This window comes from Spermophilus citellus, assembly GCF_964194105.1.
Source record: "Spermophilus citellus genome assembly, chromosome: 15".
Classification (NCBI taxonomy): Eukaryota; Metazoa; Chordata; class Mammalia; order Rodentia; family Sciuridae; genus Spermophilus; species Spermophilus citellus.
In genome coordinates, this window is record NC_138195.1 from 35158487 (window position 1) to 35185105 (window position 26619).

Here is a 26619-nt window from a genome sequence, read left to right on the forward strand (position 1 = left end):
TTGGCAACACAGCAGTGAACTGGTATACCCTTTCTCGAAAATTAGAAGAATGTTTTCTTCAAAACAAAACAAGGACCTTTTGTTGTTGTTGTTTGATACTGGAGACTGAACTCAGGGACACACTGCACTGAGCTACATCCTTGGCCCTTTTTGTTTTTTTTTATCTTGAGACAGCATTTCACTAAGTTGCTGAGGTTGGCCTCAAACTTGCAATCCTGCCTCTGCCTCCTGAGTTGCTGGGTTTACGGAGTGCACCACTGTGCCTGGCTAAAATAAGGATTCTTAATTGCTTCCAACCCACAGAAATTTAGAATTAATGCACAATGTCATTTAGAATGGGTTCTGGACCAAAAAGCAGCTCTTTAACTGCATACAACAGCATCAACTTCCAGTTGAAAGATGCTTGTCAAGGCAATTCATGGGGGACTGAGGGAGGCTGCTTCAAGAACACAACATATGCAGCAGTTGGACCGGGGAGAAGGAGAGAGGGATGCCGAGTTGCCATAGTAACATTACAGGAGGGACTTGAAATTGCATGGGGTTAGTAATTTTTTTTTTCAATTCTCTTGATTTTTTAAGGCACTAATATAATGAACGAATTTCCCTTGGGCAGAATTCTGAGGCAGGCAAACTGGCTGGTCCAGATCTCATATTTCATTTCAGTGACAGTAATTTTATTAGTAAGGTGGGAACTGCACTTTACTGGCTGAACAGAATACTCTCTTGTGTTAGCCTAAGAGCAAAACCTTGCCCATATGAAGGCCAAGAAGACTTTCTTTCAAGTTTAATTTTTCTGAAAAGCAGGAAGCAGGACACTGAGGCATCATAGCTGAGAATATGAAGCCAGTGTATCGTATTTTGCTTTGTATCTTATAGATCCCTCCCATGTCATCGGCTTAGGCAAAAAACTCACTTTAGGGAAGGGAAATGAATTTAAGCAAGGAGAATTCTGTGAATACATTGTGGATGTAAAAAGTTGATATAATCTTTAATTGAAAATAGTGAAAGAAAACATAGACAGTACTCAGGAGAAAAAAGGTATAATGACTTCCAAATATTAACTAAAGGGCCCTACAAACAGTCTTTTAGCAAAGCTATTCATGTTGTATTTTTACCAAGAGTTCTGACTATATCCTTACTTTCTGCATGTTAGGCAGTTATAGAGTTAACCTAAGAGGAGGTGCAATAACATTTTTGAATGTTCTCTGTTACAGGCACTTTGTATTTGGAATCTTATTTAATACTGACAACAACTCCATGAGAAAAGCATCAGTAGTTCCATTTATAGATGACAAAGCTGCTCCAGGGGATTCATGTACCTATCCAAGGTCACATGGCAAGTAAGTGGTTGGAATTAGAATTTACGCTCAGGCTCACCTCTGTCTGAAGGATTGGATTTCTTCTACTATGCCAAGCAACCTCTAAAAATACAAGCATTCGATATTCTTTTAAGATCAATAATTCATTTCTGCCATTTGTACATAGGGGAGAGAAACACCTCTTTCTAATTCTCTTCCTTAGTCTATTGCTGCACATTCTGTACCTTTAGAATTAAACTAAAAGGAAGAAAAATTCTCCCGTCTTCTCTCTGCTTAGAAAATGACAACTTTCTTTCTGAACTAGAAGATGCCCTTATGCTATTTGTTTTGTATTTTTTTCACCCTATTTTTTGTGGTTTTTGTCTCTTTTGTCTTCCTTTGGGCTGAATATTTAATATTGTGATCATTGAATCATTACATATAACATCCGTTAACTTCTCCTTTGACTTTAGCTTTATTTTCTTGGTGGTGATTGCCCTAGGGGTTACAGTCCATATTCTTAATTTATCATAATCTGAATATTATATAGTAACATCATATTATGCTAATATTATATTACACTTTATATATATATAAAACTGATATTATATCACTTCATGTATGAAAATTCTGCAATATAATTCCATTTATACTATTTTCATTTTTTGCTCTAAGTAGCAAATATTTCTACATATATTGTAAAACTCAAAATAGATTGATATTTTTGTTAAAGCAATTGACTTTAACAAAACTCAGGAAAAGGAAAAAATTGTTAATATGATCTTAAATGTCAAAAATTTGATTAAATCAAGATGTTTTTGCAGAGCCCTTAAAAGATGATATATGCTTGGAAAAGTCAAATTAAGGTTCAAAATTAAAACAATGATATTTATTTATTGAATCCTTTTGAGGAGAAAGATTGACACAGTATTTGTATGCCAAATTAGTGTAGAGGTATTTAAAAGAAAATGGATGTGAGCACTACCAACATATATCAAGGGAAAACAGGGATGGTGAGGGGAGAAGATTAACTTCTGAAGACAGCACTTGTGACCACAAAGCAATTAGCCAAAGTAATAACTGTCTTGAGTTTGCTTTGTAGATTCTTCAAGAACCAGGCATGTGACATTTACCCACTACTTTTAGTTCCGTAATTTGGAAAGGGAATGAGTTTTATAACATAGTGTAAAATCACTGGGAGAGAAGAAAAAAGAAAGCCCCTTTCTCCATGTTCTGAGAACTCTTTGCAACTGTCAAATACATTTTTTCCTTCAAAGAGTTGCTCTCAAGTTTATAAAGCTAAGAGCATTTTATGATTACTTGTCCTTCCTTTAATCTAAAGAAATAATTTCAATTAATTTCTAATATTTGTGCATAAAATTGAGAAATATCAATATACTTTTGTATGGCATGAATAATTATTAAGTTAGCCTTGATTAATAGAAACACAGTCTGTGGCCCTGCCCAATGTTCATGTCAACTATCTATCTTAGAACTCTATAAGGGGAAGTAAAGCCTAATTTTTTTCTCTGAGAGAGACTATTTCATTACTTTGAAAATTTAATATTTTCTTCACAACAAAGAAAGCAAACACAGATAGAAATATTTCTTTTTCCTTTGCATTAAATGTGAGGAATACAATGAGTTGCATTTCAGGGAAAGTATAAGTTAAAATTATAGGATATTCAAGTTTACTCTGACATTTTTCCAGAATAGTAAGAATTTAACAATTGTCAGGTTGGAGGTGTTCTGAGACCCCTCAATCTACCTGTGCACAAAGATCTATTCTTCTAAGTGAACTGGTTGTCATTAACTTCAGGGAAAAATATTACATTACCACAGTATCGGTATAAAGTCAAATAAATCAAGACCCTTTGTTAAATTTGTCATTAAAGACTGTATCTTATTTCAACATATTCAGCAAATGCTGAGCATCTAATATGTGCCAGGAAGTACTTTAAGTATGCTAAGTGCTACGGATACTATGATAAATATAAAGATCTTAGTATCAAAGCACAGCTTTTCATGCACTGTGGTAGTAACAGGATGATTGAGGTGGAGGGCAGCAGCGTATTGCTAGGAAGGTTGGAAGTCAGGAGGGGCATACCTGGAGCAGTGTTCTGGGAACCAGAGCATAGTTCTTTCTGACTCTACCTCGAACTCTGCAACTTCTCAGAAGCAGTAAACACAAGCACAGCTGCCTTTATGATTAGATGTGGAGAAGTTGGTGAAAAGAAAGAATTTAAGTTCTTAAAATGGCTCTGGTATAGGGACCATATTGAGTCTCTGCCTGGGCTGGGAATTGATGCAAAAGAAATGAAAATGACAAGAGACCATGTGTTGCAAAGCATCTTCCTTCAACATGTACCAAGCACTCATGCTAACTTTGAAGATAGTAAGAGTTTGAAGAGAAATAGCAGGGCATCCTTAGAAAACATTGTAGTCTATTAAGAAACAAAGTCATTAAGATCTTGTTGAAAAAACAAACAAATGTTATAATCATTTTAAAATTAGAATGCTGCATATTGAACCAACTAAAGACTTCCTTGACATGTATTTCTATCTCTGCATGCTTCTCACCATTGTTATAGATGTACTGTACATACTCAAGTTGGCTATCAACATGAGTGTTAACATGCCAGTTGATACTAGTCAGCACTATGGGACTTGGAAAATCAGAAAAGCTTTCTTGAATTGAGCTAAATAGAGACATGAAATCACTGATGTATCAGATCCCAACTAAGCTCTAAGGGAAGATTCATGTTTAATCATCTTGAATTTCATGAGAAACAATTACTTTTGCAGTGTTGGGGATCTAACCTAGGGCCTCTTGCATTCTAAGCAGGTGCTGAGCAACTGAGCTGCAGCCCTAGACCTAATTATTCTTTGAGTTACAATATCCAGCACTGAGATGCTTGTGAGATCATTGGAACAACTCCCTCTCTGCATGGGAAGGAAAGGAATTTTCCTTAGGCCACAATTGTACCGCTTGCAGTCAGACTTAAGACTTAGGAGATTAGGGGCTGGGATGTAGCTCAGTGGTAGGGCACTGTGGCGTGAGGCCCTGGGTTTAATCCCTGGCAACACACATGAAGACTGCAGAGATTAGGCACTAGGGTAATATAAAATTCATGCTCATTCTGCTTTTCCAGCTGGTAAGATCTTGCTGAGGTCCTACCTAAATTACCCTGATCACAATTCAAGTTTACTTCCTGGAATAAAAATGCTTTAAGAGCTGTCTTTTAAACTGAATCCTTTATTAGGTGATCAGCCCATGCCAGCACTAGACTCCAAGGTCAAGTCAAGAGATATTTGTGTCTAAACATGGGGAGTGGTGTATACCAGTTCAGATTTTTGAATGCAACAAGATAGCCACAACAATAGGAAGTACTTGGTAGGCACTGGATGAGTGGAGAATACTACTTTCTCCAAAGCTACTACTAGATTGGGTAATTAAAACTTGTATTTATGAAAATTCAACTTCTTGGTTTTTGGCCTGTCCCCATGGCTTTCTGACATTTTAGCTCCCTCCCTCCCAATCAGTACTTTGTCATTTCAGCAAGAGAGAAGCGAAGCTCTGATGAGGAGAACACAGAATAACTCACATATTTTGGGCAGACACTACGCTTTCTTCCATTGAGTCTGCCAGGAATTCAGTCTGCACACAGCTGACACCCTTCCCTCAGCCCACCCCACACAGGACAATACCAAAAGAATGACAGGCTTTTCTGTTCCCTGGTTCCCTAAGACTTTCCTTCGCATCCCCATGTCACTGTTTAACACTGAAGAAAAGTTAAACCCAAGTCAAAACTAGATGGGAGGTAAAAGGGGTCTATGTCATTGTTGAAAATAACATAGCACTTCAGGGAGGCAGCACCACATAGAAACCAAATGGCATAGAAAATTGTGCCTATACACATTATTTCCTATAGCTGATATTTTTATCCCTAATTTTTATGCTTATCCCCAGGTCCTCCCCTGTGACACTGTATGCCCCCTATATGCACTTTGTACATACCTTTTCCCCTCCCAGTTTATTAAATACAGCATGTACATGTTTGATCAATGATGCAAAATGACAAATAATTTTGCTGTTCTGATGATTGATGACTGCATCTAGAGGGGGAAAATAAGGTAATTTCCAATCCACAAACCAGCTAAAATCCCAGCTGGATATACAGGCATCTCTTCAAGTTTCTCTTTTCTGCTTGTCTCTTTCTTCCCTCATTTCCCTTCAGAGTGATCCCCCCTCCCATTTATAAATGCACCTCCATGCAGTAATCAAATGGTAAAAGCAATGCAACTCTACCTTTTAATCCTTACAAGCTCTTTAAATAGCCTGCGCTTAGACTCCTGCCATTTATAGCAATGGTTCTAGCATTCTTTATATACTGATGATTCCTTCTTATTGAAATATGTAAAAGGCAGTTCAATGAGATCTCTATTCAATTTACCTTCTACTGAGGTAATACTTTAGGAGTCAACCCTTACCTTTCTTCACTCTTCCTCTCTAGAAAGCCTGTAGCTCCCCTCCACTTCCTATTTACTCATCAGTACCTACACAAAGCAGGAAGCACTGTTGTGTGTGTGTGTGTGTGTGTGTGTGTGTGTGTGTGTGTGTATTTATTTATGGTACTAGGGATTGAACCCAGGGCTTCTTGCATGACAGGCCTACACTGTACCACTGAACCACATCCCCAGCCCAGAGAGCTTGTATCTTGTAAGGTGCATGCATGGTTTTCCGGTTCAATAGTCATCAGGAAAAAGAAGTTTGGATCTCCTGCTTTCTATCTATGGCTGGGCTGGACTAGAGACAGAGTACAGAAGAGAAACTAGCCCGTTAGCTTCATGAAGACAGGAAAAGTATTGTCTTCCTCTTTCACCTGCTACATCTGGTCTACAGTAGACACTGTAGTCATTTATTGGTTGGGTGAATAAATGCAATGAATGATAAATGAAGTAGTAAATCCAAGCACTACAGGAATCAAATTGAGGTTGCCAGGCTAGTTTTAGAAACACAGAGTCAGGATTCTTGGAAGGGGGAAGTACAGGATTAGAGCAGCTACAATTACAAGGTGGGAAAACCATCCAAAAACCTTAAATAAGTGGATGCTTATGGTGAGGCCACCTTTTTATTAGGCTGGCTCTTGCTCAGATCTTGTAAGAACCACTTGAAGTGTGGAAAAAGAAAACCCCTTTGCTAGAGTTTCAGTACTAATTGGAGCTTCGAGACAACCTAGGAGTAATGACTGGGATTTATTTCTGGCCTGCTTTATAATAGAACAGTTTACAAACTTGACCTTGATTGCTGCAGCAATCTTTCAAAATGCTATTAATTTTATTCGTCTTCAGATAGAGAAATTAAAAGTAGAAAGTTTAAATAGCCTACCTAGTTCAACCGGCCAAGCTCATAATCTGATTTCAAACCAGATTTTCAGTTCTTTACCATAACCCTGGTGCCTCAGACAAAATAAACAACATACTTCACATACATAACATACATGAGGCCTTGGGTTCAATCCCCAGCAATTCAAAACAAACAATAACAATCCCCCCCCCAACCCAAGAAAAACCCTGAAACCAAGCAAATCACAACAAAACCTCACAATATACCATAAACATCAAGATATACATATTTATGGGTTTTTAAATTTAAAAAATTTAATTGTGTTAAAACATACTTGATATTAAATTTAGCACAACATTTTTTTTTGGGGGGGGGGACTGAGTACTAAACCTATAGGTGCTCTGCCACTGCAGGACATCCCCGGCCCCACTTTTTTTTTTCACTAAGTTGCAGAAGCTGACCTCAAACTTGCAATCCCCCTGCCTTACCACCCCAAATCTCTGGCACTACAAGTGTGCACCACCATGCCTAGCACGCTTAGCCATTTTTAACTATTTATTTCAGTAGTGTTAATTATATTTATTTTGTTGTCTGATAGGTCACTAGAACATTTTTTTTAATCTTGCTTTTTAATCTGAAATTCCATACCCGTTAAACAACTCCTTATTTCCCCTTTCCCCAGCCTCTGGAAAGCACTCTTCTATTTTCTATTTCCATGAGTTTTTTCTTCCTCTGGTGCTGGGGATGGAACCTAGAGCTTCGTGCATGCTAAGCATACACTCTAACACTGTGCTGTATCCCTGGACCATTTCCATGATTTTGACAGTTTAGATATCTCAATTAAGTGACATCGTACAGTATTTTGCCTTTTATGACCAATTTATATAACTTAGCATAATGTCCTCAAGATTAATCCACGTTGTAGCATGTAACAAGATTTCCATTTTTAAGGCTGAATAATATTCCATTATATATAAATAGTGCATTTAAAAATTCATTCATCTATTAATGGACATTTGGGCTACTGGCATCTCTGAACCACTGTGGACAATGATGTAATGAACACAACTAGAAAAATTTATTGGAGACCCTGCTTTCAATTATTTTGGGTATCTATCCAGAGGTGGGACTGTGGGTCATATGATAGTTCTATTTTTAATTTTCTGAAGAATATCCATACAATTCCCTATTGTGGCCACATCATTTTATATTCCCTCAAACAACAGAGAAGATGGATTTTTCAATAGAAAAACTATCAGTTTTAACTTCAAACTAATCAAATAGTTCAGCTTGCCATGTCATATAATTCTTGAAAATTTAACTCAGTGAAAACTCTAGACCTTGGAGCCTATTCCTGTAATTAAAGACAAACACTAGTTAAACATAATTAATGATTTATAAAGATGGACATCCACCCTATTTTAAGAAGAATAGATGTGGTTGGCATTTTCCAAGAGACTACAAGGAATTAAAAATAAAGCCAATGTTTAACCAACACAATGCAGTAGGAAAAATATTCCTACCTCTTGGAAATAAGTATGAGCATGCATATAAGTAGCACTCTTACCCTGGTTTTGGCATCGATTTTAGCTCCTCGATCAAGCAACAGTTTCACCATATTTGCATTTCCTCTTTTTGATGCAACATGTAAGGGAGTGATGTCATTCTGTGGAAGAACAGAAAAAGAGACAGTTTTGATGTCCTTAGTTTAGATAAAATACTGCTGTCTAAACTTCCCTCAACATTATTCTTGTTCCTTTTTAAACATTATAAAACTATACTTCCCAACGTTTCTGACAGCAATTTTTTTCAGAAGGGATAGTCTGTGGTTGGGGTCCACATTTATTTATTTCGATTACTGGTGCTCATTGATGGATGAGATGATAACTTTTGTCTCCAAAAGTCTGCCCTTTTTTTTCTCCTCTAAGTGCGAACTGTTACTTATACAGCTTCTACCTTCTACACCAAATATACTAAATTTTAGGGCAGAAAAAGCTACAAAGCATGTATTTATGCCTCTTTTAATACAACATTCACTAGCTTCCAAAAGTGAACGGGTAACATAAAGGCTACAAAATCCCATGCCTTTATGTCAATGTATTTTCCCACAAATTTGTGTGATACTAAGCATATTGGATAGCGAGCAGGTGACTGACAAGTGACTAATTAAGTTGGTCTAGACTGAGTTAAAGGAGTGTCATGTGACTCATAATCTTTCCCAGGCTCAGTAGGAGCCTCAGGTTGTCACAGAGGGACAATAGCCCCTGAAACTGGAATATCTGTTCTTTCCTGACATCCCTTGCACATAGTGTCTGAGGGTGTTTGCAAGGTTTTATTAGCAATCTCACAGAGAGCTAAAAAGTTTTCTTTGTAGAGTACCCTCAAGGAAGAGCCAAGTTATTACAACAAATTTCAATTAGGTTCTCCTTGATTTTTTTTTTTTTTTTTGTGTGTGATACAAGGGTTCCCTACCATTCAGCTATACCCTCAGCCCTTTTTATTTATTAAAAAATATGTATATATGTATTTTAGTTGTTGATGAATATTTATTTATATTTGGTGCTGAGAATTGAACACAGTGCCTTACACATGCTAGGCAAGTGCTCTACCACTGCACTATGACCCCAGTGCCAGTCCTTTTTATTTTGATACGGAGTCTCACCGAGTTGCCCAGGTTGGCCTGGAACTTGCAATTCTCCTGCCTCAGCCTCAGTAGTCCCAGGAATAATAGGTATGTGCCACTGGGACCAGTTTAGTGTTCTCCTTGATTTCAATGGTTGGCTATCACATTTCTGTCCTCAGTGTATCTTACAGGTACTATGACCATTTCCAAACTACCAAGGAAATGTATGTATATACTGAAAAAAAAATTCCCTATTTTTGTTCCTTATTTTTGTGTAGCAGTAACACACATTTAAAATCTGTTGTTTGCAAAGGTCAGAAATATCATAAATAAATTAGGCTCACAGGGAAATAGAGCTTGATACACATACAAGCTCCATTTATTGATTGGGTTATTAATAGTTACCAAGTATTGGTCACTTCCTGTTTGTCAGGTATTGTACTAGATTTGACTTTATTTGTGAAGTGCTGGAGATCCACCCAGGGCCTCGCAAATGCTAGACAAGTACTCTGCCACTGAGCTACCTAAGGTCTTTTACTATCTCATTTAATTCTCATAGTCCTCAACATGCCCTATACAACCTGAATTGTAATCCCTGTTTTTTTCTACTATAATTTCTTATTTGTTTTAATTATACAGGACAGAATACATTTGGTATAGCATACATAAATGGGGTATAATTTCTCATTTTTCTGATTGTACATGTTTTAGAATCACATTAGTCATGCACTCATGTGTACATAAAGTAATAATGTCTGTTTCATTCCACTATCCTTCCTATCCTCTCCTCCTAACACTGCTGCCCCTCTTAATCCCTGTTTTACAGATACAGAAATAGCTATCAGAAGCAGGGTTCAATTTTTAAAAGCTTAAACTCAAACACAATATTTTTTTAAGTATGTTTCTTTTTTATTTAAATTAGGGCTTTGTAGTTATGCATAGTAGCTGGGTTCATACCAACAAACTCATACATGCATGGAATTCAATTCAGCTCCTGATTCCCTGCTTTTCCCTCCCATCCTCCTTCCCCTCTCCCATTTTCCTTCCTCTCTTTTACCTAGGCTTCCCTTTGCTAGTCTATTTATTTATATTTGATTGGCTCTACCTATGCATAAGGGTGAAGTTTCCTGTGGTATATTTATATATGCACATAATTTTTTAAAGAATTCATTCTGCATTGCTTGTCCTTCTTGAGAGAAAACATTCAACCTTTGAGTTTCTGAGTTTGGCTTATTTCACTTAGCACGATATTCCCTATTTCCATTCATTTACTGGCAAATGCCATAATTTCATTCTTTATGGAAGATTGGAACTCCATTGTATTTATACACCACAATTTCTTAATCTATTCATCTATTGATGGGCACCTGGGTTGATTTTAAAATTCAGCTATTATGAATTGTGCTGCTATAAATACTGAGGTGGCTATATTGCTGTAGCATGCTGACTTTAGATCTTTTGGTTAAAAAAAAAAAAACAAGGAGTGGGATATCTGGGGCATATGGTGGAACCATCCCTGGTTTGTTAAGGAGTCTTCATACTGCTTTCCAGAGTGATTGTACTAGTCTGCAAGCTCATAAACAACATACAAGTGTGCCTTTCCCTACACAACCTTACCAGTGTTTAGTATTGTTTGTATTCTTGATCATCATCATTTTGACTGGAGTGAGATGAAATCTAATTGTAGTTTTGATTTGCAATTCCCTGATTTCTAGAGATGCTAAACATTTTTTCATATACTGGTTGGTCATTTGTATTTCTTTTTTTTAAGGAGTTTTTGTTTAGTTCTTTTGTCCATTTATTGATTGGGTTATTATTATTTTTTGGTGTTAAGTTTTTTGAGTTCTTTGTATATTCTGGATTCAAATCTTCTATTGGAGGAACTGGCTAAGATTTTCTCCTGTTCTGTAGGGTCTCTCTTCATGCTCAATCATTTTCTTTGCTGTGCAGAAGCTTTTTTATTTTGATTGCATCCAACTTATTGATTCCTGGTTTTATTTACTGTGCTTTGGAGATCTTGTTAAGAAAGTCAGTGCCAGCACTTAATATCAAGGAGTGATGACCCTTTGTTTTCTTATAGCAAGTGTAAACTTCCTGATCTGATTAAGTCTTTGATCCATTTTAATTTGAGTTTTATGCCAGGTGATAGGGTCTAGTTTTGTGTTTCTATATATAGCTGTCAGTTTTCCCAGCACCATTTTTTAAAAAGGCTATCTTTTCTCTAAGGTATATTTTTGGTACCTTTATCAAATATCAGATGGCAGTAGGTACCTGGATTTGTCTTGTGTCTTCTGTTCTGTTCCATTGGTCTTTATGTCTATTTTGATGCCAATAACACGCTGGTTTTATTATTATAGCTCTGTAGTATAATTTCAGATCAGGTATTGTGATGCCTCCCACTTTGGCTTTGCTTTTAGTATTGCTTTGGCTATTCTGGGTCGCTTATTCTTCCAAATGAATTTAAGAATTGTTTTTCTAATTCTGTGTTAAACACATTATTAAAAAACAATTTATAATGAGAAATTGCATAGTTTGAGAGAAAAGCATGATGAACTTGAGGTGCTCCTCAGCCAAGCTCAATAAATTATCAACCTTGGGGCAGGAGCATTGTTGTGGCAGAGTACCTGCTTAGCATGGGTAAGATCCTGGTTCTGTTCCCAGCACCATTCCCTCTGACCAATTAACCTTTTGCTCATATTTCTTTTATACTCACTACTTTTTTCTTCCCTTATGAACTTAAAAGAGAAGAAAAGGCTGGGTAAGGTGGCACAGGCCTGTAATCCCCAAAACTTGAGAGGCTGAGGCAGGAGGCCACCCTCAGCAATTTGGCAAGGCCCTAAGCAACTGAGACCGTGTCTCAAAAGAAAAAAATAAAAATGGCTGGGGTTGTAGGTTCAATCTCCAGTACTATTTATTATTTATATTTGGGGCAGGGGACCCTCTGCCTTGTCCAGGGGTTGCTCTCTTACTCTCCTATTCTCAACCACTCTACAGTAGCTGAGACTACAGGGATATACTGCTGCATCTGGCTAGATGAGGATGCTTTAAAATAAAATCACAATAAATTATTGTTACTAAGAAAGTAAAAATAATAAAACAGCACCAAGCCCCCATTTATTTTCAAATTCTCCCATTGTCTCCAACTGACTAAACACCACACCCCAGAAGAAGGTCCTTGAACCGAAAGGTCCTTGAAGTTTATTTTATTCTCCAGAGCTCCCATGCCCCACCTCTTTCCCATGTCCATTTGTTACTGAAGTAACTTGATAACTTATTGTGTAAAGTTTTCCACCACCTACATTTGACTGATGGCATCCCCACGGGTGGTGGTGTTTAACATGCCCTTTCCCCTCCCTATCTTCAGCAAACATTTCTAGTTCAATATTTTTAACCATTCATTCCCTTATGAGTAGAGATAGACTGTACATTCTTTATATCTTGTTATTCTTAGATATTAAAATATAATTTAAGGATTATTTTCATAATAATTAAGGATTATTCTTAGAGGCCAAAATATAGATCAGTGATGAATCCATTAAATAAAAGAAGAAAAAGGCCTGAGTATAACAGTTTATCTTAGGAACACTGGTGGGGAGTGGTGAGGACTAATACCATTGTTCTAGAACAGGGGCAGGCTGATGTTTTCAGCCAAGGGCCAGATGGCAGAATTTTCTGCTCTGCAGATCACAATGTCTGATCTGATGTACCTGCTCAACTTTGCCACCGTAGCACAAAGTGGCCACACAAAAAACATAAAGAAACAGCAGGGGTTGTACTCAGTGGGCTGGATTTGATGTATAGGCAGTCCTTGGCTGACTCCTGCTGGGACCCCAGCTTATGGCTGAAAGTTTCAACTGTGTGCCACAGGTTACAAAAGAGGAAGCGAGGCTACATGGTGTGCACTGTGTAAGGTTTATTCCTGAGTCCTGTTTGGTATGTGTGAAGGATAGCAGAAGGAAATATATTTTGGGTTAACTTTTAGGTCTGTTTCACTTGTCTCTATGTTGACCCAGGCAGCACAGTGGGTGAGCTCTAGCTCTGAGCCAGCAGGTGGAGTGTCAGGTTAGGAACACAGGAAACAGTCCACAGGAGCCCTAGGGGCATGTACCCCAAATCCTCACCGTTCCCCATGAGGAGGGGCTTCCTTGCTATTGTCCCTTGGAAAATGGACTCTCACCTGATTAAGAAGGACTTAATTAACCTTTATCACAACAGGCTAATTTTAGTGAGAGCATTAACCATTTCTGTTGCTTCCTTTCAGATTTATATACTCTCTCTCAGACATAGAGATGTCAAAAAGAAAAAAAAAAAGGGTTGCCTGGAATTCCTAATTTTCATGTTTTTCTATACCCTTCCTAGAGGACTACTTTATATTTTGTAGGCTTTAAAAAAAAGTGCTTTAAAGGACTTATATACTTACAACTTCAATTTAACTTCATGACAACCAGTGAATAATATGGAAAACTTTAACTCCACTTAATAAAAGAAGGAGATATCGAAATGGTCCTTAATTTGCAGATTAAGAAACAGCTAACCACAGGCAGAATTAGGATCAGAATTCTGATTTCCACATGCTCTTGCAGTGGCATTTTCAGCTACGGGTCAGAACGCCTCTATCTAAAGACTGTGGCTTTTCTTCTCTGTCAAATGGAGCTTTTCACTGATATGAACACTTTTTCATTCCTGAGTCATGTAGTAACTGCTTCTGTCAAGTAGGGACAAATCAAGAGCAAAGTGGTACCTCTGAGTCACTCAGAGAGCTTTTTATATTTTTATTCTTCTGTTAATCAATAAAAGTACCTTATGCCCTACTATGTATGAGGCCGGTTGCTACATTTCCATTGTCCAAGCAAACAGCAAATTATAAAATCCCAACATATCAAGAGTCCAATGATGTGAGAGACAAAGTCTTGTTTAAAAGAGCCCCGATTTGCTGGTGAAAATTGTACGCACTTGCTGGATTGCAATTTGGCACTATATATGAAAAGCCTTCAAATCTGTAATCACAGATACAAGGCAGTGTTTGACAGTCAGGGTAGAAAGAGCAGGAGTATAAAGAACGATCCAGCCCTGAGGCCAGGTAAACTCCCTAAGGCTGAGACTGAGCCAGAATAAAAGATCCCTGAGCCAAGTGAAGCCAGCACAGAGTATTGGGCAAGAGCAGTCAACTGGTAAGGGTTGGGGTTGTGCTAGAGACCTCCTCTGTGCTGCAGGTGTACCGAGAAAACTGAGGGGGGAGCTCTAAGATTAAGTGAAATTCTCAGACAGCCCAGCCCTCACCCCAAGGCAAATGGCAGCATCCCCTGAGGACTCAGACTCAAAAACAAAAATGCAGACTTGGCTCACCCCTCATTAAACTGGTTACGTAACTAATGTTTGCAGCCTAACAGAAGGGGGAAAAAAAGCATCTATTTTCAGCAAAAGTACCAAATAAGCCGAATCTCTCCTATTACAGATAGTATCCAGTGGTCTATCTAATGGGGTGAACAACACACATGGAAAGATAGAAAATGTCAGCAAAGAATTCCCAAGAGAGAGGCAAATGGAAACACTTGATAAGAAAACCACAATATCAGAAATAAAGAATTCCTTTGATGGACCCATGAGTAGACTTCACACAATCAGGGAACAATCAGGGGACCTAAAAATACATCTATTCATAAGTTCTTCCAAACTGGAGTACAGAAAGTGGGAGGAAGAAAGAGCCAAGGGTCCAAGACTGTGGGACAATATGAAGTGGCTGAATGGAGTGGCATAAGGAGAAGAAATGGGATTGGACAAAGGAAATATTTGAAGAGTTATTAATGTCAAGCATTTTCTCAAGATAATGAAGGAAATAAAAACCCAAATCTGAGAAGCTTTGGGGACACCAAGCAAGATAAGCAACAACCAAAATCCACCATGATACTCATCAAACTGCTGAAAAATGAAAGATAAATAAAAAGATCTTGAGGGTTGTTAAGGGGGAAGAAACAATATGCTTCATACAGAGAACAAAGATAAGACGACTCAGCAGAAATTGTGCAATGTAGAAAATAAAGAAGTGACATCTTTAAATATTATCTCTCTCTACACACACACACACACACACACACACACACACACACACGCCCATTGTAAAAAGGCTATAGAGATATTCACCCAAAATTTATCTCTCCATGTTGGGACTACATATGACTTTTTACCTCTTCATGCTTTCCTAAAAGAATTCCACTATGGACATTTGTGTAATTTATAGTGAAAAAATGCCTAATATACAGCCCACTCTCCCCCTGTCTCAGTTCCACCATCTGCATTCACTCTGATAGCAAGAGAGTCATTCTATCTACTTATTACCTTCTCTAATATTTGAACTGTGAAGGAAACCAATAAACCTTGAGATATTCTCACCCTAAAATATATCACTGTTTTTCCCATTAATGCAGAAATTTCAATATGGTTAAAGGTCCACACATTATTTTCAAGAAGAAACCTGAATTAAAACTTGGGTGAAACAAATTCAATCTAGAGTTTTGATCTGACCTGACCTGAATTTAGTATAAAACCCACAGATACTACTCTCATTTTATGTGAATTAGCTTATTAATATAATTTTTTCTTGGGTTAATAAAAATTTTTCTTACATTTAAAAATGTACATTCAAAATGTTATAGAGTACATTAGCATTTGGGCAGTTGTTTTTAAACTAATAAGGACCTCTGAGTTGATTCAGTCCAGTGACTGAATGAGGAAGAGCTTAGAGATCAAGGAGTGTACTTGGTATTGCAGAGCTTGGAGCTTAGGCAAGACTCCAGGTTTCCTGATTCCCAGGTAGTTCCCCCTTTCATTTCACCAGACTCTTTGCTCTTCCTTAAAATCCACTATTTTCATCAGCAGTATAATAGCATCTTGTTTAAATTTTCCATCACTAGTCAGTGTCATAATCAGTAAAAATCTTAAAAGTATAAATACAATTAACCATAACACTTTTCTTTTCTAGTACTTTCTTTTCAATTGTTTTTTAAAATATGGTAGCTAAAGACAAAAGAGCATTCCATACACAACATATACATCTTACAAACAGCAATGAAGGGAACTGGCTAGAAAACTATTTATAGAAATCACTAATAGGGCTTGAATAAATATTCAGAATTTTGACTCAACAAAATCGCAGCAACTTTATCTGAAACGTTTGGACCAATTGCATGCTTAGCAAAACAACAGGGACCAATTGCCATTTCCCCATGTGAATTTGTATTCTCACAGTGGGATTGACAACTCCCATCCCCCCACCAACTTTATTTTCTTCCGTGCTCATCTTCTTCCACCTTAATTCACTTTTTATCTATGACCTAGGATCCTCAAAGGCAGTAATCACTCAAGTTAGCAGTTAAATTTCCAATTTAGAAGAATAAGGTTTTTTTTTTTTTGGTTTGTTTTCAGCACTGGGGATTAACCTAGGGGTGCTTAACCACTGACACACATCCCCAGACCTTTTTATTTTTTGAGACAAGGTCTGAGCTAAGGCTGGCTTCAAACTTGCGAGCCTCCTGCCTCAGCCTTCATACTTACTGGGATTACGGGCATGTGCCACCATGCCCAACTGTCTTCTACTTTGAGAAAAAAGAAAGAAGCGAATCCCTCAGTAACAAGCTAAGCTCTCTCAGGATTTGTACAAATTCATTACATTCTCCCACAATTCATTCTTCTCCAATAATAAATACTATATGGTATCATGCTGTATTAGATCATGTTATATTTTATAAGATCACCTGTTTAAGATGATGACTTTTAAAAATAAAGATTTGTACAGTGCTTTACAAACTATAAAACTGGTTCAGAAATGTGTAGAAGATTTTTAACAATGAGTTTAGGGGCAAAGAAGAAATTCCATTCTGGTTATAACCTTATTTCAACCCAATTTCCCAGCGTGACCTAGTACCAGGCATATTTCACTGATAAAGTGAATACCAGTTGTCAGTGCTCACTCTTCCACACCCTCCTTCCTGTTGAATTACACCAGGAAATGTGCCTTATCTTACATGAGCATATTTTCCCATCTGTACTATGGATACAATACCTCTACTGTCTCCATCACAGGATTGTCAAGAGGAGATATGAGAGAAATCATGTGAAAAGGAAGGAGAAAATTCACAGATATTCCATATCTTTGTCTCATTTAACCCATACAACATTCCTAGAGATTTAATTGTTTTATCTTTATTTTACAGATGATAAAAGTAAGACTAAAAAAAAAATCAAACTAATTTGCCAAAGGCTGCAAAGTTGCCATGGTTTGTCTGAACTTAAGTTTATGATTTCTCCACTAGACTAGTCCTGCTCTTCCTAGTAGTATAGATATATGACCAATTCTTAGTATTAGAGAATTTTTGGAGGCACCTAATAGTGGGGTAAGAAAGATAGATAGTATTTTTGTAGGGTGGTATAATGGCTATGAGCTGAATTACTTAGGTTCAAATTCTAGGCCTGTTCCACACTAGCTATAAAACCCAGGTAAATTTATATAATTTTTCAGTATCATATATTTCTTACTTGCAAACTCAGACTAATAACAGTGCTTATAACACTGTCATGAGGATTAAATGAGTTAATAAATATAGTGTTTTAAAAATGGAGCTTGGCATTTAATAAACATAAAAGTTGTTAGGTATAAAACTTTTTTAAAAAAGTTTTTCTACCACTGAGCTATACCCCGAGCCCTTTTTATTTATTTATTTTTAAATTTTGAGACAGGATCTTGCTAAGTTGTCCAGGCTGGCCAACTACTTGGGATCCTCCTGCCTCAGCCTCTGGAGTAGCTGGGGTTACAGGTGTGCACCACCAGGCTAGGCTGAAGCGGTTCTTATTTTTTATCATGTGGACATTAAAAAAACTTATGAAACAACTGCATCTTATGAGGACATTATGAAACAGTTTGGGTAGAAAAAAAATGCAGATCCAAAGTAGTCTGTGAAGTCAGTGAAACTGGAAGGTGCTAAATGGGGCAGTTCTTATGGGTGCAAGAGACGTTGGAGAAGCTGTGGCTCAGCACAGGCTCAGCCTGGAAAGACTCAGCAGGACTGTGGCTCAGGAGGAACAGCAAGGAATGGAAAGGCCTGTTCAACACACATGGCATCTAACACGGTATAAATGCCATAACATGATAGAAACACATGGCTGCTCTACTACTGAGGATGGAGACCTGGAATAAACAACTATACCGTAGCTGCTGGGAAATGCCTGCCATTTTTTCTTTCTCAAGTTCTTCTCTGAAACAATTAGCAAAACAAGAGCATTTCCGCCTCTTCCCCAAGTGAAAGTAGGGTCATTTTCTACCTTGCTGGTGCTAAGTGGCAGACCTTCCTTTGAATTTAAATATAAAAAAGGCCAGTTTGATCTTTCCTTTTCTTTCAAAATCTCTAGGGGATATTATCATCAAATAAAAAAATAAGTAGATTAGACTGATGTAGAATAATAGGATAGAAAATAATTAAAAAATGGTAGAAAGGAGACAAAAGAAAGAAAAAGACTGTAACCCATATCTGAAAACCTTCTGTTAGTTTCTTGTCCTTTGGCTCCCCACGCCTGTCACTCCTAAGTTTCCAGGAAATCTACAAATCTTCACTAGCAATTTTAAAGTTGCTAGAAATTCACCCACTTAAGAAAATTTCTCTGTGCACTGTTAATTAGTCCACCAATACATGGGTTTTAGAATAGATTGAACAAAGGGAGATACAAAACCTATAATATAGGTACTGTCCCAATGTTATCTATTTATCAAAAAATGGAAAAGACTCAACCTAAGGGTCTTGAGAACAGCCAGACCACCATAAAACATCTTGTGATCACCACATCACCTTCCCATGCCCAACCCTCATCACTTCAAAGAGCCTGAGACCCTGAAAGCATTTCTTATTCTCAAGATGGCCTGCATTTTCCCTTGAATGTTTAGAGCTTGTTTTCCCAAATGACTCTCTGTGCCTCAATATCTGAAATGTCTAGAAATTATTTTCTATGGCATTTTCAAGAACCTTCTATCCTTAGTTGAGGTCGCCATCTTTGGGACCTCATTGGACCATCTCTAGTGACATTCTGGAGGTGTAAATACCACTCCAAATTTTCTAGATGAAAATTAAATAATACAACTATTTTGTTTATGTCCTGTCTCATATATTTCATGTTCTCAAAGAGTATAAGTTCTAAAATAATTAAAAGTTGAGAGAGAATCTGGTATTCTGTACTAATTCTTACTACCTTTAGTAATTTTTGCCTCTTAGTAACTTTTTTTTTATGATAAATTTTTTTATTGGTTGTTCACAACATTACAAAGCTCTTGACATATCATATTTCATACATTAGATTGAAGTGGGTTATGAACTCCCAATTTTACCCCAAATGCAGATTGCAGAATCATGTCAGTTACACATCCACAATTCTTAGTAACTTCTATGGTCAAAAAAAGAAAAAGATGGAACATACTCAAAAGTTTTTTCTCAGCAAGAGAAACAATAAGAGAGGTAAATAGGGAGCCTACATCCTGGGAACAAATATTTACCCCTCACACTTCAGATAGAGCTTTAATCTTCAGAGTACACGAAGAACTCAAAAAATTAAACAACAAGAAAACAAATAACCCAATCAACAAATGGGCCAAGGATCTGAACAGACACTTCTCAGAGGAGGATATACAATCAATCAACAGATACACGAAAAAATGTTCACCATCTCTAGCAGTCAGAGAAATGCAAATCAAAACTACTCTAAGATACCATCTCACTCCAGTAAGAATGGCAGCCATTATGAAGTCAAACAATAATAAGTGCTGGCGAGGATGTGGGGAAAAGGGTACACTTGTGCATTGCTGGTGGGACTGCAAATTGGTGCAGCCAATTTGGAAAGCAGTATGGAGATTCCTCGGAAAGCTGGGAATGGAACCACCATTTGACCCAGCTATTCCCCTTCTCAGACTACTCCCAAAAGACCTTAAAAGAGTATATTACAGGGACACAGCTACATCAATGTTCATAGCAGCACAATTCACAATAGCTAGACTGTGGAACCAACCCAGATGCCCTTCAATAGATGAATGGATAAAAAAATGTGGAATTTATACACAATGGAATATTACTCAGCACTAAAAAATAACAAAATCATGACATTTGCAGGGAAATGGATGGCATTAGAGCAGATTATGCTGAGTGAAGCTAGTCAATCCCTAAGGAGCAAGTGCCAGATGTCTTCTTTGATATAAGGGGGGCAACTCAAAACAGAGCAGGGAGGAAGAGCATGAGAAGAAGATTACCATTAAATAGGGATGAGAGATGCATGGGAATGGGAGAGAGAAGGGGAATCGCACGGAAGATGGAAGGAGACCCCCACTGTTATGCAAAATTACATATAAGATGGTGTGAGGAAGGAAAAAAAGAGAGAAAAAAGTGTCATAGAGTGGGTAGAGAGAGGTGATGGGAGGGGAAGAGAGGGGAGGGGAGAATAGGAAAGGTAGCAGAATACAATAGACACTAATATGGCTGTATGTATAAACGTGGCTGTAAAACCAATGTGATACTGCAATCTGTACACGTGGAAAAAAAAGAATACCCCACTTGAATCAAATGTATGATATGTCAAGATCATTGTAATGTTTTGAGCAACTAATAGAAAAAAGGTCAAGTTACAAAATAAGAGATCTGAAGATCAAGATTCTGATGTGTTGAGGATATATATTTAAAAAATTTTTAAAAAATTTTATGTTCTCTCATTCTATTCTTATAATTTAGCACCATTCCTAGTGTAAACAGAAACAGAAAATGATTAGCAAACAAATTTATAGAGAAAGCACATGAAAGATATTTAAGCAAAGACTACACCATCTTCACTCAATCCACAGGCATCCCTACAGCTTTTGAAAGTCTCTTCATCTCCTAGGGGAGAGATTTGTATCCGCTAATCCCCAGGCACAGAGCTTGTAATCAGTAAATGTTTGATAAGTAATATTTAAGTCTCGTAAATGATGAGGATGGCGATGATTTGCACACTTAGGGGTTGAAACCAGGGGTGCTCTACCTCTGAGCTTCATTCACAACCCTTTTTATTTCAAGACAAGGTCTTGCTAAGTTATTGCCCAGGCTTGGAATTTCTTTTTTGCCCCTTGAATTTGTGATCTTCTTGCCTCAGTCTCCAGGGTAGCTAGGATCACAGGCATGTACCATTGCATCTGACATAGCAGTCATATAGATTTTAATACGATGTAGAAAAAATTTCCTTAAGAGTTTGAACTATTTTTCCATAAATTTTCATTATTTTCTACTAAGAATGCTTTATTAGTCTATTTTTATAATAACTTGGTTGAGGTATAATTGATGTACCACAAGATTTACCATTTTTAAGTGTTCAATTATTTCAGTGATTTTTAGTGTACTTACTAGTTGTACAAATCACCATTATCTAGATTTAGAACATTTTCATCATACCTAAAAGAAATCCCATAACATTAAGAAGTAATTTATTTTTAAGTACCCTAAACCCCTGTTTAGCTACACATTTACTCTCTTTCTCTGTAGTCTGAACTTTTCCCCTAGATGGAACTATATACTATGTGGCCTTCTGTGACAAATTCCTTCCACTTAGCACAATGTTTTCAAGATTCATCCATGTTGTGGTATCAGAACTTAATTCTTTTCTATGAGAATGCCTAAGTTTTCATGCCTTAAGAAATGCATAACATATATGCAAACAAAGATGCTTTGAATAAGAATTTGCTATTTAAAAGATATACCCTAAAAATTTCTAATAATTGAATATATATAAAAGAAAACACTCCAGCCTTTATAGTTTGAAAGAAATTCTACTTAGAGGGTCTATTGTTAATAATACAAGTATAAAATAAACTTGGAAATTTCCTTCATACTCTATTGACCAAAGTGGCTGCTATTGTTAATAAATAAATATCCATTTACCTTTTTATGAATTTTCAATTAACTAATATGGGATTTCTTTCACAGATAATGAAAATGCTCTCTCTTTTTTTTTTTCCACCTCTTCTCCAGTTTTGCTAACTGCTTGCTTATCCTCCAACACCTTTTCTCTCTGTGCCTTCTGGGTAAGGAGATTAAGTCCATACCAGCCTTGCTGAGAAGGAAGATATCAACTCCACTGACACTTTCTTGACCTCATTCCTTCCAGGGACACCCACCAAATCCCATTTGATGAGACACCTGATAGTGTTGGGCTCCCCAGGCAGCGGCAGATGCTTGGATATTTAATGTTTGTTGTGAAATCAGGTTCTTAGTGTTGGATCTATTTTGCTCCAAACTCAGGAGATTTACCTATTTTCTTTTAAGGATAATCTGAGGCTAGTCATCGTTAATACTGTCAGAGGCTTCCACTCAGATATATAGGGGCGCTCATCAACAACTTAGATAAAGCACAGTCAGGTTTTCCTCTGGTTCTTTCAAGTGGTTTAGCAGTGCAGGAAGGCAGGTCTTATTTAGAGTAAATATTCAACATTTGCTCCCCATCCCCACAATCAGCTCATACATATAATCCCAGCTGTTGCCAGGCGGAAAGACTGGAATCAAAGCTGGTCTTGGACCTCTTCCCTCAAATACAAATTTCTCTTCTACCTTTGTAGATGTTACAGATGATTCTATCTTTGTAGGTATCTAGTTTAGTAGTTTTCAATGTATGCTTTAGGTAAAACACACATAAATTAAAACTTCTATCTCAACCATTAAGTATACAGTTCAGTAGCAATAAGTACATTCACACTGTTGTATAAACAATCTTCAGAATTCTTTCCATCTTGAGAAATCAAACTTTATACCTGTGAAGTAATTACCCATTCCTCTTCCCCCCTCTCCAGCCCATTGCAAATACCATTAGGATTCTTTTATATTATAGCATGAATCAAAATCTCCCTCCTTTTCAAAGGCCGAGTAATATTCTGACATGTAAATATCACATTCTGTTTCTTCATTCACTGTTGATCACTTAGGTTGTGTCTACCTTTGGGCTATTGTGAATAATACTGCTATGTATCTAGATGTACCAACCTCCCTAGACTGATTTTTTTTTCCTGGTATATACCCAGAAGTTAAGTGGTCAAACAATACTTACAGGTAAACATCAAACTTTTCATTGTGGCTGCATGATTTTACATTCCCATCAAGAGTGTACAAGAGTTCTCCTAAAATCTTCATAACCTTGTCAACACTAGTTATTTTATTTGACAGTAGCCATCCTAATGGGTATTCAATAGATGCTTTTCAAACATTTTTTAGACTACATTGCAGGATCTCCATTATCCATAAATAATGAAGAATGTTGTGGGGTAGGTTTTGAAGGGTGAAACACAAGTGCCTTTTACCCTGTGAAGAGTTCTGCTAAAAATAAAATTGATGCTAATTGAGACCAAGAAACTATTTGTTTTATAGGAGAACAAACAATCACAATGGAACAAAACAACCAACTTTGTGCAGGCCCTAGAAAACATACATTATCTTTTCTCTATAATAACCCATGAAATAGATACTGTTAACTCACATTCACAGGCAAGGTGAAGCTGGCTAGAAAATGCCAGAGTGCAGATATGACCCTGAGCTGTCTGGTTCCATAAGATGTGCAGACTCTTTCTAGGGGTCACAGAGGAGAAAAGATATCCAGATAGCATCTTCCTAACTTTGTCAGATATTAGTTCAAGCTCTGAATCCAAGTAGCATAGTTTCTCTACATAAAACGCTGCTGCTGACCCACTATTTCCAAACAAACAGAAACAACATATTCAATACCAATAAAAATATTCAATGTCTAAGAGTGGTGAGTTCAACACTGTCATTTGAGGTAAGAACTCATGACTTTCTTTTGCATTCATTAAAATGTTGCTATTACTGTTCATCCCAAAGTTGCCTGCTGTGTGTGTTACTACAAAAAAAAAATCTTTCCCAGCAAGAAATATGTATGAGGAAGGAGACATAGTAACCGAACTGAGAATCATTTAAAACTCAGTCATATTTAACTGCTTTCTACGTGTTAAGAAAAAATATTTCATATTTTTAATTATTTGAAGTGAATTGATTCAGTGATATGAGATTTTCTATAATGTTTCTAATACTATAACTTCAATTGAAAAAATCCCACCCCTTTTCCCAACATGCCACCACCAAAAATCCTTAAAAGCAAAAATATTAAGGGACTTCACAATTAGAAATTTTCCACATTCCTATATCACTTTTGACACACCCAGAACTTCCTTAATTTCTGCATGAAATAATTTTCTTTCCCCTCCAGAAAGTAAACCATCTCTTGTAGACTCTTGAGGCATCAGCTAACTTGAAACTGTTAGTTTCTCAGAAACCTTGCCTTCATTTGATCTTCAGATAAACTAAATGCTTACCAAAGTTCTAAACATGTCAAGAAATGTAAACAATGTCTTTAAAGTTCCTAAAGAAACATAATTTGGAAAGAACAAAACCAACGATGTCAACTGCCTTATATATGAATTTGTCCTAAGGACCAGAGATGCTCCTTCGGGGACTATGAAGACCCAGCTACCACCAGTGGTCAAAACCAATTTCCAGATACTGCTGTTGCCCACTGAGCACGGACCTAAGTCTCCCAATAGCCCAGTGTGATTGACCAGCTCGAATAGACATGCGTGGAGACAAAGTGACTCGGAAGGCCTGGAATCAGATCTCTGTACTTTACTCACAGTAGAATCTGGGACAAATAATTCCTTGGGGATCTCAGTTTGTTCATCTGTAAAAATGTTTATTGCTGTGGGTTTCAAATGATGTGGTGTACATTGAAGTGTTTTGTAAATGTAAAATATGTAAATTCAAGTTTCTATTAAGGGATTGTAAACATTAAAGTAATTGTTACAGGCAAATGATTTTTTAAGACTCCTATCACTCAACTTGGGCAATTTATAGACAAAGATTTTCATAGCATGGCCTTAGTGAATATTTTCTCATTTTGCTTGATCAAAATTGCTTGAGTCAGTATTGTTGGCATATGGCTACAATCCCAGGGATTTGGAAGGCTGAGGCAGGAGGATCACAAGTTTGAGGCCAGGCTAGGCAACTTGGTGATAAGCTGTCTCAAAATACAAACGTAAAAAGGGCTGTGGACATAGCTCAGTGGTAGAGCCTCCCAGATTTAATTCCTAGTAACACAAATAAAGCGTACACACAAAACAAAACCAAAAACAGTCAAAAAAAAAAAAAAAAAAAAAAGAAAGAAAGAAATGCAAGAATAGCTGAAGGAACTTGTTAAAAACACAGACTGCAAGTACCCACTGCAGACTTTATGAGTCAGAATCTAAGAGAAAAAGTGGATGAGAGGCCTAAATTTAAAAACCATTAGGAATGTTTTTAATTTTTAAACTCATAGGGCCTCACTCCTTGCAGAGATAAGCCTGCCTCATATTTCTTATCAAAAACATAAATCAGATGTCTGTCAAAGTCACTGAATTTCTAACAAGAGTTCATTTCAAAGCATGATTATCAAAGGCTCAGAAATGTTTTTCATTCATCTTGCCACCCTGAAGCTGGCAGAAAATGGTCTGCCAGCCAGCCTAGGAGAGATTTTTTTTTTTGCAGGGCATGGCTCTGGGTGAAGTCCAAAGCTCAAGTGAACATTGCCTCTGATGTTAGGATAGCATGAGCTACACAATCTCAGTGTAGTTTATTTGCTTTTACATCTTATTTTACATAAATGTTTCTCTTCCCTAAGCTACATGACTTCAGAGCTGTATGACTTTGCATGAGACATTTAACTTCTTGCTTCCTGGTATACAATAGAAATCATACCCACACCTCATGAGATTACTGTGAGGAGCAAGTGAAGTAATGTTCCATAGTACTCAGTGTTCAGGAAAAATGGAAAACTATTACCTTAGTTTGAACTTTGTTTTTTCTACCTCATTTCAAAGTCTCAGTAGGGAGAGCTAAATAGTGCGTCACTGGGGTGTGTTCGGCAATACCCCAAGAGCAACCTCAGACTGAGGTTGAACTTCTAGGCCATTCCTCCCCATCCTGGGACATCCCACTACTCCAACTCTTATCTGTAAAGAGACATTTATTCTAGAATAAACATCATTGGCACTTTGGGACGCTGTTATTTGCATGGGACTGTCCCATGATGAGAGACCCCCAGCCATTTTGGCCCTCTCTTATCATGTTGTAGCCACAGTGATAAGCAAAAAGGACTAGGCCGACTTCAAAAACTTCTAAGGACAGTGAGGCTCAGTTTCCCCCATCAAGAACCAGTGGCCTTGACAGGCCTCCCGAGAGGCCAATGTGGAGGGCAGCAGGGGCACCCTAAGGGTCAGAGATACCCCTCCTTCCCACCCAGTCTTTTCCCCCATGTGACTTGAG

The 26619-nt window shown here is 37.3% G+C and overlaps 1 protein-coding gene across 23 annotated transcripts in view; it reads right to left on the reverse strand.

Annotated features, from left to right (window-relative positions):
- The window catches only part of ANK3 (ankyrin 3), a 508367-nt gene that overhangs the window by 171776 nt on the left and 309972 nt on the right, over positions 1-26619 (reverse strand). For all 23 annotated transcript variants that reach the window (XM_081268444.1, XM_081268437.1, XM_081268443.1 and 20 more), the window contains exon 8: positions 8213-8311. In XM_081268444.1, the coding sequence (XP_081124570.1) occupies positions 8213-8311 (99 nt within the window). The remainder of the gene's footprint in view (positions 1-8212; positions 8312-26619) is intronic.